At 37.4% G+C, this 14250-nt stretch overlaps 1 protein-coding gene across 4 annotated transcripts in view; it reads left to right on the plus strand.

Moving 5' to 3' along the window:
* Window positions 1-1481: 1481 nt before the first annotated feature.
* The window catches only part of Upp2 (uridine phosphorylase 2), a 49794-nt gene continuing 37025 nt past the window's right edge, over window positions 1482-14250 (plus strand). Inside the window, exon 1 of one of the 4 annotated variants that reach the window (XM_074070839.1) lies at window positions 1482-1868. In XM_074070839.1, coding sequence (XP_073926940.1) covers window positions 1807-1868 — 62 coding nt within the window. In that variant the 5' untranslated portion in view covers window positions 1482-1806. The remainder of the gene's footprint in view (window positions 1869-14250) is intronic. The other 3 variants (XM_074070840.1, XM_074070838.1, XM_020151758.2) reach the window with 3 other exon arrangements.

Below are 14250 nucleotides of genomic sequence, written 5' to 3' on the forward strand. Positions count from 1 at the left end.
CTGCACTAGAAACAGACATGTTAATTAGTCCAATGGAGTAATTAATTACCCAGCATTTACTGAATCAGCTAACACCTTTACCTGTCAGAGACAGTGGTAAAGGCCAGACTAGAATTTGGTGGTCCTCCTCATTATGCCCTAAAGATAAATGGAGAGTTATGGCATGAAATACCAAGTAAAAATGTGAAGGTCTCAGGGGTAGTCAGTGAGCAAGTGAATCTCAAAGTTACCAGTGATTGTTGGCAAAGAGCAGCATGTAGACCAGCTTGAAGTTGGTCATGGAGTCAGAGATACATATTATTAAAAACAACAAATGGAACCACTGTCCCAAGATACAAAGGCAGCACACATATTCAGGCTTTATTTTGTCTTACAGTTTTCCAAAATAAGTTTTCCTGGGGAGCTTTGGCTACCTTGGTCAAAATCACAAATACATGTTTGGTAGTGGCAGTAGCAAAAATTAGGCTTCTTTGATTATTCCCCAACTTAAGACTTCCCTATTTCTTTCCTTTCCATCCTGCCCACAGTGGACTGAAAGGGTTCAAGATAGAATGTGAGGGGTTTACCAAGAATAATCATCACCAGGAAGTGAAGCAATTTGTACCTGGAGACCTCGGTTAAGAGATGAGCAATTGGATTCTGACTGCTATGCACATTCTTAAAGTCCACGCACATAATGAAACACCTTGTATCTGCTTCTGTTTGGCCCTGATGAACATTTTAAGTTCAGATTTGCTTGAAAGTCATGCTACCAATGTTGGTAAAGCTCTCACCAGTATAGAAATTCAGCTAATTACCATAGGAATAGAGAAGGGGAGATAAAAGACCATGATGAAGTTCTGTTTTTGTTTTTTTTTGCAGGACTGGGATTTGAACTCAGGGCCTCACACTTACTAGGCAGGCGCTCTATCACTTGAGTCACTTATTCAACCCTAGGACAAAGTTCTTCTAGAGTCTTCTAGATCCATCCCCAGACCCCAAGTAAAAAGTGAGAGGTATTAGCAAAAAGTAGTGAATCCACAGATTTCTTAATATACACTCTTCTCTGAAAATGATAGGCTTTAATTTATTATTCTACCTGGATTGACACCCAGACACATGGTTTAGTGAAGTTTAGAGGTAACCTAGGGTTTAACTAAGTAGAGAGACCCTGGGAATCAAGCTTTGTTTAATTATCAGACCTTCTGTGTGAACTCAAATAGGCAAAGTTCAGATGAAGGGATGTTCTAAGGTCCTGAGTTTGGATGTTTTCCTTACTGTGGTCACAGAGAATGAAAACAAGTTGGCCAGAGGTGGAATAGGATATAACAATGAATGTTTGAGCACTGAAGGTTCTCACATGGACTAGACACACTTTTGAGATAATCTGGTGAGGTCAGCTTGGAAAATGAAAGAGGACTTGCACCCACATACAGTTGTTTCCAAACACACAGGCCATGTGCCACACCAGACCAATGTTGGGAACAAAGTCAGATGTTAACGGGGAAGGTATGCTAGTCAACACCTAACGAGCTAACCAACCTGGTCAGAGATAGGCTGCCACACCTTCCAAGAGAGCCTATCTTCTTGGGGAATGATGTTCTGAGAGCAAGATTGTAGTATAAAAGGCCATGTTAGGGACAGCATTTTTAAACTGATGAAAGAGTTTGAAACACTAAGCGAAGAGTTCCATTAACAACGACAGAAGAAAATATAAATCTTAAGGGAAGATGTCATTGTAACTGGGAGCTGACCTATCAGGATTAACTCTACAATTTAATAACAAATCCAATCTTTCACTTTTCTGATATCAAGATCCTACAAAGTATGGCTTCCATTTTACCTGCCTCCAATAGATCCATGATATCTGACAAGAACACATATGCTGGGTGAGTAATTTTGATTTTTGTTAGTTCTGATCAGATAGCTGTTCCTTGGATGTTTCATTAAATGCTCAGGTGACATGGCTCTACAGTTCTAAACATTTCTTAAATTTAGGCATAAGATAGAATGTGATTCATAATTCAAGTTAAAATAAAAACATGTAAATTTTCTTCCCAATAGTATTTTCATTCCTTGGTTCTTGGTTTGGTATGGGGAGGGGTAGACTGGTTCATTTAAGAATGTGGGACCAAGGAAGTTACAAAAACCATGCAGAAGTTTAACTGAGCTGCAGGAGTGAACAAATTCAAAGTTCATCCTGCAATTCACTATAGAGCTCAGTTTTTAATTTCAGGACCATGGCTGTATCTGAGAAATAATTAAAGGGGCCTCCCAGCACCTAAGGCAGATTGAACTGTGTTGTAGAACATTATGAAATGATTTCATGCGCTTTTGATGGACTTTACATAGAATTCACTTCTGAAATACTGTGGATGTTATTCATCTCAGGGGTGGACATAAATTTGCTGAAGCTGCCTGGAAATTTAGTCCATTCTATGCCACAGGTTAACAGAACATAATAGAGCATTAATCTTCATGAGGCTTAAGGGATTTTTGTGAGTTCCCCTGATTTGCTGTGTTGTTTGAAATGTCCTGCCATCATGTCAGCATTTCAGAAAACCCTCTACTTACCCAGCCCAAACAGAGCTCCTCCTGCCATCTTCATTCATTCAGGGAAGCCAAGGAGAGAAAAAAGGAAAAATGATGATGAAAGGGTGTTGGAAATGGAAAATCTTCTTCCCAGCCAGCCCTTTTCTTTGGTGACTAGTACTTAATGCCTCCCATGCTGTGTAACTGCCATGGCTGGCTAAAAGAGCTTATGCCATGTGTTAGGAAAAAGAAAGATAGTAGCTGCAAATCTATTTAGTAACAAGTATACATTTTAAAAAGATAAAGTATTCCAATGGCCAGATTCATATTGGGTTGAATTTGGCATGAAGTCCCAAACAAGATTTTCCATAAAAATTTATTTCTTTTTAATTGACAAATGATAATTTTATATATTTATAAGGTGTGTGAGTGTGTGTGGGGGAGGGGGGGGCGTGTGAAGTTCTGGAGATGAAACCCAGGGTCTTGCACAGTTAGACTAGTGCTCTACGTCTGACCTTCATCCTTAGCCCAATGTGAGGCTTTGATCTATCTATATATTGTAGCAAAATTCAGTCACATTAGTTAGCTTATCTATCACCTATCAAACTTCTCTTTTTTTTCTGTAGTGAAATGTTAAAGCAACTTTGAAATATACCTTATTATTATTTGTGGTTAGCATGCAATAGTTGATCAATGAAATTTATTCCTCTAATCTAACAGACTTTTGTTTCCTTTGAGCAGCATTTTCCCTTTCCCTATCCTTTGCCCCTAGCCCCAGTCTCTGGTTATCACCATTTTCCTCTATGGTTCTGTGAGATCAACATTTTTTGGATTCCACACATAAGAGAGAGCATAAAGTATTTGTCCCCCTGGCCTGACTTATTACACTTAGCATAGTATTTCCCAGTTCAATTCTTATCATCATTAATGACCAAATTTCATTCTTTTTAAGGGCTGAATTATATTGCATTTTGTATAGACACCATATTTTCTTTATTCATTCAGCCATTTAAGGATACTTAGGTTGATTGTATAACTTGGCTAACGTGAACAATTCTGAAATGAACACAGGAGTGCAGATATGTCTTTTACACACTGATTTCAATTCCTTTAGATATATGCCAAGAAGTAGAATTTCTGGATCATATGATAGTTCTTTTTTAGTTTTTTGAAGGGAGCTTCCATATTATTTTCCATAATGACTACATTAATGTATATTCCCACCAACAGTACACAAACATTCCTTGTCTCCAGTTCATCACCAACACTTGCTATCATTGTTCTTTTTGATAATAGCCATTCCAGCAGGTATGAAATTATATCTCATTGTGGTTTTCATTTTCATTTCCTTGATGATTAGTGATGTTGAACTTTTTTATATGCCTATTGACCATTTGTATCTTATTAGAGAATATCTGTTCAGATCCTTTCTATTTTAAAATCATGTATTTATTTTTTTACTATTGAGTTGTTTGAGTTCCTTATACACAATGGATATTAGCCTCTTTTCAGATGGCTACTTGTGAATATTTTCTCCCAACTCATGGTTTGTCTCTTCAGTCTGTTAGTTGCTTTCTTTGCTAGACAGAAACATTTTAGTTTTGATAGACTTCCATTTGTTTATTTTGTATTTTGTTGTCTATTCCTTTGGAGTCCTACTTAAGAAATCATTGTCTAGACCAATGTTATAGAGTGTTTTCTTCTAGTAACTTTACAGCTTCAGATCTTACATTTAAGTCTTTTATCCATTTTTGTTGATTTTTGCACATGGTGTGTGAGGTAGGGCTCAATTTCATTCTTTTGCATATGGTTACCCAGTTCTCCCAACAAGATTTATTGAAAAGACTCCACTTTCCCCAATTGTGTGTTCTTGGCACATTATCAAATATCAATTGACCATAAATACTTGAATTTATTATTCTAGCTCCTTGATTAATAATGTCTGTTTTTGATGCTAGGGACATGCTGTTTTAATTACAATCACTTCTTTTGTCTAATTTTTGTTTCTTGAAACAAGGTCTAACTGTGTAGCACAGGCTAGCCTTGAACTTGGGAATCCTTTTACAGGTGTGCACCACCATGACTAGCTCTATAGAATTTTTTATATATTTTGAAACCGAGGATTGTTATGCTCCCACTTTTGTTCTTTTAAAGATTCAAGAAAGAAAAAACCACACACATTAGAACTGATAGACAATCTGAAAAAGAAATTAAGAAAGAATCCTAATTATAATAGTATTAGAACAAATAAAATGCTTAGGAGTAAATTTAACCAAGAAGGTGAAAGATCTGTACACAAAAAACTGTAAAATATTGATGAAAGAAATGCAGGAAGAAACAAATACATGGAAAGGTCTCATGTTCATCGATTGGAAGAGCTGATGGTTAAAACGTCCCTACTACCCAAAGTGATCTACATTCAATTTAATTCTCACCAGAATTCCAGTGTGTTCACAGAAATAGAACAACCCCAAAATTCATATAGAACCAGAAAAGACCCCAAGCAGCCAACAACTTTTTTCTTTGGTCACTAGCAGAGTGATAATCTTAGAAGTGCTTTTCCATGAGCCAATGGGACAAAAATGTTCTATAAATATCTCCTCAAATTTTCTGATGGAGGAATCATTAGACATTGGGACAAACTATCAAGGAAATCTAAATATCTCCAATTGAGTTAACAGGGGAATTATAACCAATGCAAGAGAATATTATTAATAATTGCTCTTGTTTGTGCTTTTATTTCCTTCTCTCTCTCTCTCTTTCTTTTTTTGCTTGCAGTGGTAGAGTTCTAACCTAGGGCCTTGCTAGGCAAGTGCTCTACCATTGAGTTCATCCCTAGCCCTTGTTTTCTTAAGACAGGTTCTCACTATGTAGCCAGGATGGCCTTGAACTTGAGATCCTCCTGCCTCTGCCTTCCAAGTGCTAGGGTTACAGGAGTGTGCCACCATGCCAGGTGAGCATTTCTTCTTGATGATAGGAAAGGTAAAATAGATTAGTAATTTTTAAGACAACAAGACCAGGTCTCCTTGACCAACTAAATCAGAAATTCTAGAGAAGGGGCTCAGATATCTGTACTCTTTAAAGTCTCCCTGGTGATTCTGATTTGTAGCTAGCATTTAAAATCACTAGGGTAAAAGAACGAGACGGGTTTACAGAATAATGATGTGTGGATTCAGTTGGGAATCTGAAAGAGAATCTGCAGATCGTGGCAATAGTTCTGGCAGAGCAAAATAGAAAGTATATTTATTTATTTATTTCTCTCTCTCTCTCTCTTCAAAATGAATTGGGAAGAGAATGTGGATGGCAGTGTTTCTTCAATTTTAAAGTGCATGGGAGTTATTAGAATTTATTAAAATGCAGCATCTGATTCAGGAGGTCTGGGGAGGAACCTGGGGTTTAGCATTCCTAACAAGCTCCCCAGGGGATGCTATCCTGCTGCTTCACTGACTCCAACTTTGCAGAAGGAGGATTGTAGGTAAATGTCCTCTTGCTTCTTCCAAGAGAAGAAAAGGTGTCCTTTTGCTTTGAGATTTAAAGGCTTGTTCTGAAGTAGTAATGTCTAGCAACATCATACAATACTTTATTTTTCAAACAAGGTATGACCCACTAACTAATTAAGAATCTGTTACTTCTGATGTTTTTGAGGAGGAAATTAATTGTATTTTGTTCCACTGTCTGAACAGTTAAATTTAAATTAACAAATAGGATTTGTTAAGACTTAGGTATTAAAGAAAGATGTATGAGACAGCTCACATCAAGGAATTTACAATCTTTCGAGGGAGACAGGAAATTAACTCTATTACAATGTGAAATGCTGTGTATTAGCATTACCATGAAGCAAATGTTTTAGGAGCATGGTGAGAGAAAAGAATAGGATTGATGGAGGAGGGAAAATGCTTGGAGAGTCCTTCATGGAGGAGGTGATATTTGAATAGGTGATATAAGAATGAGTAGAATTTTGATAAATAAAAAATGGAAGGGAAAGGAGAACAGTGGTTAAGGAACAAAGGCTTAAAACCTTTGGTTACCCATTATATGACACGATTTAAAAAATAATTTTAGAGAATTTAAATTAATTTGACCTGGTCACCAGTGTTTTTAAAAAATTTTCTTGGTGAACAACTGGATGAGGGTTACTGAAGATGTACAAAGTCACAAGGTTTATTAAGATGTTTAAAAGTATTTGGAGGGAAATGGGAGAAAAAAGAGCAAAGAAGTTCCAGACGATTCTTGGCAAAGATGTCTTGACCAACTGTGGTATGAGGCAGATAACTTGTTATCACTAATAATTAAGTGGTACCACTTTAATATACCAAAATAACCAAAGGCTGAGAGGGATATGCTTTGTAAATATGAATTAGATTGAATTAAGGTCATCCCCACAGCTCCCTGTCTTGCATTCCATAGTTTTGCCAAATAAGAGGAAAAGGATTGGTGGTCCAGCTATCTCTGCCGTGAAGGAGGGCAGGGCAGGGGCAGTGACCTTAGGTGGAAATGATTTGATATATTCAGAATGATTGGGGGCATTAATAGCAGTGCTACTCTGAATGCATCCTGCAGACCAGTAACATAAGCACCAATGAGGACTTGGTTAGAAAATACACACATACACACACAGCCAACCTACAGAATCAGGATTTCTGAAAGAGGAGTAGTCCAGGTGATTCTTCTGCATGCTAAACTTTGAGAAGTTCTGGTCTATGGCGCTGAAAGAGACTACAGGATTCATGGATTATATACCTGAAAACACTCAGACATAGACATACACAAAGTCCAGGGATGTTGAGAAGGAGGCAAAGAAGTGTGCAGAGAGGTGGAGATACAGCCAAATGTCTTCTCAGCAGAGCATGTGGACTGCCAAAAGTACCTTTAAGACTTTCCAGCAAACTTATCTCTCCATTGGCTCTTTGTCCCCCCTCTCACCCTCTCTTCTGTTGTCTGGTGGAAGAATGCTACAGGACAGACCGAGTTTCTACCCTGAAGTGTCCCTGTCTTATCTTCTGACTTTAAGTTTCATGTACCTTATTATTTGTATTCTTTTGGTTTCATGTGTTCCTTAAGTTAGATCTTTCACTTTCTCACTCTCACTTTCTTCAAGCTTTAGCACTTCTACTTCCTGCTTTTTCTTGAGCAATCCTTTTCTTGATCAGCTCTAAATCCTATTTCTCCAGAGCTGGGGGACCATTCATTCTTTCTTTGTCCTTATTCTACTCAAATTCAGTTTTTCCAGAGCCAATCCTCTGCTTCTACTCTACTATCCTGCTACATTTTTTTTTTTTTCACTTAAATCTTCTAGTGGGACAGAGATCATTTTCCAGAATGTTGGCCAAAACCAACAACTTCTCATTGGTCAGGCAGGCTAATGCTGTTTAAGAAATCGCTGGCTCTCACTCACTCCAAATCAGTCTAATGGGGTAAACATGGGGGTCTACTTCAAATGGCCACTGAGAGACTTGGGGATCCTCCCAGAGCCAGGCCTAGAAGTAGGCAAGTATCTCCCAGTCACACTTCCTTGGCCAGAACTCAGTCACAGGACGTCTTTCTGAAAGGGAAACTGGGAATATAGTCTAGCAATATGCTGAAGAAAAAATATTCTCATGAACACATAGAATTTTTTCCCATACTCTACTTTTTCTGGTTGATTTCAGGTTCCCAATGTTGGGAAATGTAATAATGAGAGCTACTTACTCTATGTTCACTGCAGAACAGGTGTGTTTTCATGGTTTAATTTAGTTTTTGTGGTGCTGGGGATTGAATCCAGGGCATTTATACATGCCATGCAAGTGCTCTACCACTGAGCTACACCCCCATCTTTTACAAATATGATTGAATTCAGGGCTCTCAATAAACTTGCAAAGCAGTAGTTTTCATTATACCCATTTCAGAGATCATGAAATGAAAGAACAAAGATAACTTACTCAAGGATATGCATGAGAATGTATCTCTTTGAATTGGTACCAGAATCCAGGCAATCTGACTACAGAGACCAGTAGCTTATGTGACACAGCCTCCCATGCAAAGAAAGATCATACGGTCAGAATGAGCTGAACACAGATGACCACAGATTTGCATAATATCACACAAGTTTCTCAACTTCCTTTTCTTTTTTTTTGTCTACTTGGAAAATTCTTTTTATTTTATTTTATTTTATTATTCATATGTGCATACAAGGCTTGGGTCATTTCTCCCACCCTGCCCCCACCCCCTCCCTTACCACCCATTCTGCCCCCTCCCGCCCCCCGACCACCTCAATACCCAGCAGAAACTATTTTGCTCTTATTTCTAATTTTGTTGTAGAGAGCATATAAGCAATAATAGGAAGGACCAAGGGTTTTTGCTAGTTGAGATAAGGATAGCTATACATGGAGTTGACTCACATTAATTTCCTGTGCGTGTGTGTTACCTTCTAGGTTAATTCTTTTTGATCTCACCTTTTCTCTAGTTCCTGGTCCCCTTTTCCTATTGGCCTCAGTTGCTTTTAAGGTATCTGCTTTAGTTTCTCTGCGTTGAGGGCAACAAATGCTAGCTAATTTTTTAGGTGTCTTACCTATCCTCACCCCTCCCTTGTGTTCTCTCGCTTTTATCATGTGCTCAAAGTCCAATCCCCTTGTTTGCCCTTGATCTAATGTCCACATATGAGGGAGAACATACGATTTTTGGTCTTTTGGGACAGGCTAACCTCACTCAGAATGATGTTCTCCAATTCCATCCATTTGCCAGCGAATGATAACATTTCATTCTTCTTCATGGCTGCATAAAATTCCATTGTGTATAGATACCACATTTTCTTAATCCATTCGTCAGTGGTGGGGCATCTTGGCTGTTTCCATAACTTGGCTATTGTGAATAGTGCTGCAATAAACATGGGTGTGCAGGTGCCTCTGGAGTAATCTGTGTCACAGTCTTTTGGGTATATCCTCTAGAGTGGTATTGCTGGATCAAAAGGTAGATCAATGTCTAGCTTTTTAAGTAGCCTCCAATTTTTTTCCAGAGTGGTTGTACTAGTTTACATTCCCACCAACAGTGTAAGAGGGTTCCTTTTTCCCCGCATCCTCGCCAACACCTGTTGTTGGTGGTGGTGGTGTTGCTAATGATGGCTATTCTAACAGGGGTGAGGTGGAATCTTAGTGTGGTTTTAATTTGCATTTCCTTTATTGCTAGAGATGGTGAGCATTTTTTCATGTGTTTTTTGGCCATTTGAATTTCTTCTTTTGAGAAAGTTCTGTTTAGTTCACTTGCCCATTTCTTTATTGGTTCATTAGTCTTGGGAGAATTTAGTTTTTTAAGTTCCCTATATATTCTGGTCATCAGTCCTTTGTCTGATGTATAGTTGGCAAATATTTTCTCCCACTCTGTAGGTGTTCTCTTCAGTTTAGAGACCATTTCTTTTGATGAACAGAAGCTTTTTAGCTTTATGAGGTCCCATTTATCTATGCTATCTCTTAGTTGCTGTGCTGCTGGGGTTTCGTTGAGAAAGTTCTTACCTATACCTACTAACTCCAGAGTATTTCCTACTCTTTCCTGTATCAACTTTAGAGTTTGTGGTCTGATATTAAGTTCCTTGATCCATTTTGAGTTAATATTTGTATAGGGTGATCTACAAGGATCTAGTTTCAGTTTTTTGCAGATTGCTAACCAGTTTTCCCAGCAGTTTTTGTTGAAGAGGCTGCTATTTCTCCATCATATATTTTTAGCTCCTTTGTAAAAGACAAGTTGGTTATAGTTGTTTGGCTTCATATCTGGGTCCTTTATTCTGTTCCACTGGTCTTCATGCCTGTTTTTGTGCCAGTACCATGCTGTTTTTATCGTTACTGCTTTGTAATATAGTTTGAAGTCAGGTATTGTGATACCTCCTGCATTGTTCTTTTGACTGAGTATTGCCTTGGCTATTCGTGGCCTTTTGTGTTTCCATATAAATTTCATGGTAGATTTTTCGATCTCTTTAATGAATGTCATTGGAATTTTAATGGGAATTGCATTAAACATGTAAATTACTTTTGGGAGTATAGACATTTTTACTATGTTGATTCTACCAATCCAAGAGCATGGGAAATCTCTCCACTTTCTATAGTCTTCCTCAGTCTCTTTCTTAGAAGTGTATAGTTTTTCTTGTAGAGGTCTTTCACATCTTTTGTTAGGTTTACACCTAGGTATTTGATTTTGTTTGAGGCTATTGTAAATGGAATTGTTTTCATACATTCTTTTTCCGTTTGCTCATTGTTAGTGTATAGAAATGCTAATGAATTTTCTGTGTTGATTTTATATCCTGCTACCTTGCTATAGCTATTGATGATGTCTAGAAGCTTCTGAGTAGTTTTTTGGGTCCTTAAGGTATAGGATCATGTTGTCTGCAAATAGGGATATTTTGACAGTTTCTTTACCTATTTGTATTCCTTTTATTCCTTCTTCTCGCCTAATTGCTCTGGCTAGGAATTCCAGTACTATGTTGAATAGGAGTGGAGATAGTGGGCATCCTTGTCTTGTTCCTGATTTTAGAGGAAATGGTTTCAGTTTTTCTCCATTAAGTATAATGCTGGCTGTAGGTTTGTCATTTACAGCTTTTATAATGTTGAGGTACTTTCCTTCTGTTCCTAGTTTTCTTAGAGCTTTTATCATGAAATGGTGTTGGATCTTATCAAAGGCTTTTTCTTTATCTATTGAGATGATCAAGTGGTTTTTGTCTTTGCTTCTGTTAATGTGGTTTAATATGTTGATTGATTTTCATATGTTGAACCACCCCTGCATCCCTGGGATGAAGCCTACTTGGTCGTGGTGAATAATCTTTTTGATGTGTTGTTGAATTCGGTTTGCATTATTTTGTTGAGGATTTTTGCATCAATGTTCATTAAGAAGATTGGCCTATAGTTCTCCTTTTTGGAGGTGTCTTTGCCTGGTTTTGGGATAAGTGTAATACTGGCTTCATAAAATGTGTTAGGCAGTTTTCCTTCCCTTTCTATTTCATGGAACAGTTTAAGGAGGGTTGGTATCAGTTCTTCTTTAAAGGTCTGATAGAATTCAGCAGAGAATCCATCAGGTCCTGGACTTTTCTTTTTGGGGAGACTCTTGATTGCTGCTTCAATTTCATTTTGTGTTATAGATCTATTCAGGTGATTAATTTCCTCTTGGTTCAGTTTTGGCTGATCATATGTATCTAGAAATCTGTCCATTCCTTTAAGATTTTCAAATTTATTTGAATATAGGTTCTCAAAGTAGTCTCCGATGATTTCCTCAACTTCCATGGTATTTGTTGTTATCTCCCCTTTTGCATTCCTGATTCTACTAATTTGGGTTTTTTCTCTCCTCATTTTAGTCAGGTTTGCCAGGGGTCTATCGATCTTGTTTATTTTTTCAAAGAACCAACTTTTTGTTTCATTAATTCTTTGTATGTTTTTTTGGTTTCTATTTCATTGATTTCAGCTCTTATTTTTATTATTTCTCTCCTTCTATTTGTTTTGGGATTTGCTTGTTCTTGTTTTTCAAGGAGTTTGAGATGTATCATTAGGTCATTAATTTGGGATCTTTCAGTCTTTTTAATAGATGCACTCATGGCTATAAACTTCCTCTCAGGACTGCCTTAGCTGTGTCCCATAGGTTCCAGTAGGTTGTGTTTTCATTTTTATTGACTTCCAGGAACTTTTTAATTTCCTCTTTTATTTCATCGATGATCCATTCTTCATTAAGTAATGAGTTATTGTTTCCAGCTCTTTGCATGTTTTTTGTCTTTACTTTTGTTGTTGAGTTCTACTTTTACTGCATTGTGATCAAATAGTATGCATGGTATAATTTCTATTTTTTTATATTAGCTGAGGCTTGCTTTTTGCCCTAGGATATGATCTATTTTGGAGAAGGTTCCATGGGCTGCTGAGAAGAATATATATTGTGTAGAAGTTGGATGAAATGTTCTGTACATCAAGTAGGTCCATTTGATCTATTGCATATTTTAGATCTTGGAATTCTTTACTGATTTTTTGTTTGGATGACCTATCTATTGATAATAATGGGGTGTTAAAGTCTCCCACAACCACTGTGTTGGCGTTTATATATGCTTTTAGGTCTTTCAGGATATGTTTGATGAAATTGGGTGCGTTGACATTGGGTGCATACAGGTTGATGATTATTATTTCCTTTTGGTCTATTTCCCCTTTTATTAGTATGGAATGTCCTTCTTTATCTCGTTTGATCAATGTAGGTTTGAAGTCTACTTTGTCGAGATAAGTATTGCTACTCCTGCCTGTTTTCGGGGGCCATTGGCTTGGTAAATCTTCTTCCAGCCTTTCATCCTAAGCCTATGCTTATTTCTGTCGGTGAAATGGGTCTCCTATAAGCAACAAATTGTTGGATCTTCCTTTTTAATCCATTTCGTCAAGCGGTGCCTTTTGATGGGTGAATTAAGTCCATTAACATTAAGTGTTAGTACTGATCGGTATGTGGTGATTCCTGTCATTTAGTTGTCTTAGTTGTTTGAAGGTTTGATTGTGTGTACCTAAGTTGAGGTTACTCTCTACTGTCTTGCTTTTTCTTTTGCTGCTGTTTGGTGCTGCCTGCCTTTTCATGGTTAAGTTGGGTTTTACTTTCTGTGTGCAAAATCCCTTGAAGATTCTTTTGTAGTGGTGGCTTTGTGGTCACATATTGTTTTAGTTTTTGCTTATCATGGAAGACTTTTATTGCTCCATCTATTTTGAATGATAGCTTTGCTGGGTAGAGTATCCTGGGGTTGAAGTTATTTTCATTCAGTGCCCAGATGATCTCACCACACACTCTTCTTGCATTTAATGTTTCTGTTGAGAAGTCTGCTGTGATTTTGGTGGGTTTACCTTTGTATGTTATTTGTTTTTTCTCTCTTACAGCCTTCAATATTCTTTCCTTAGTTTCTGAACTTGTTGTTTTAATGATGATATGTCGTGGGGTAGTTCTATTTTGATCTGGTCTGTTTGGTGTCCTGGAGGCCTCTTGCATTTGTATGGGAATATCTTTCCCTAGATTTGGGAAATTTTCCGTTATTATTTTGTTGAATATATTACGCATTCCCTTTGCTTGCACCTCTTCTCCTTCTTCGATGCCCATGATTCTCAAGTTTGGTCTTTTGATGGAGTCAGTGAGTTTTTGCATTTTCTTTTCACAGGTCTTGAGTTGTTTAATTAATAGTTCTTTAGTTTTTCCTTTAATTACCATTTCATCTTCAAGTTCTGAGATTCTGTCTTCTGTTTGTTCTATTCTGCTGGATTGGCCTTCCATTTTGTTTTGCAGCTCTGTTTCATTCTTTTTTCTGAGGTTTTCCATATCCTGGGTGGTTTCCTCTTTAATTTTGCCTATTTTTGTCCTGAGTTCATTTATCTGTTTATTCATTGTGTTCTCTGTTTCACTTTGGTGTTTATACAGTGCTTCTATGGCTTCCTTTATTTCTTCTTTTGCTTTTTCAAATTCTCTATTTTTGTTGTCTTGGAATTTCTTGAGTGTCTCCTGTACATTTTGGTTGACCCTATCCAGTATCATCTCTATAAAATTCTCACTGAGTACCTGTAGTATGTCTTCTTTTAAACTATTCTTGTGGGCTTCATTGGATCCTTTGGTATAGTTTATCTTCATTTTGTTGGAGTCTGGATCTGAGTATCTGTTTTCTTCATTCCCCTCTGGTTCCTGTACTAATTTTTTGCTGTGGGGAAACTGGTTTCCCTGTTTTTTCTGTCTTCCTGTCCTTGTCTTTGGTGTTGTTACTGTCCCTGTACTGTTTGCAATTAA

This window comes from Castor canadensis, chromosome 4, assembly GCF_047511655.1.
Source record: "Castor canadensis chromosome 4, mCasCan1.hap1v2, whole genome shotgun sequence".
NCBI classification, from domain to species: domain Eukaryota; kingdom Metazoa; phylum Chordata; class Mammalia; order Rodentia; family Castoridae; genus Castor; species Castor canadensis.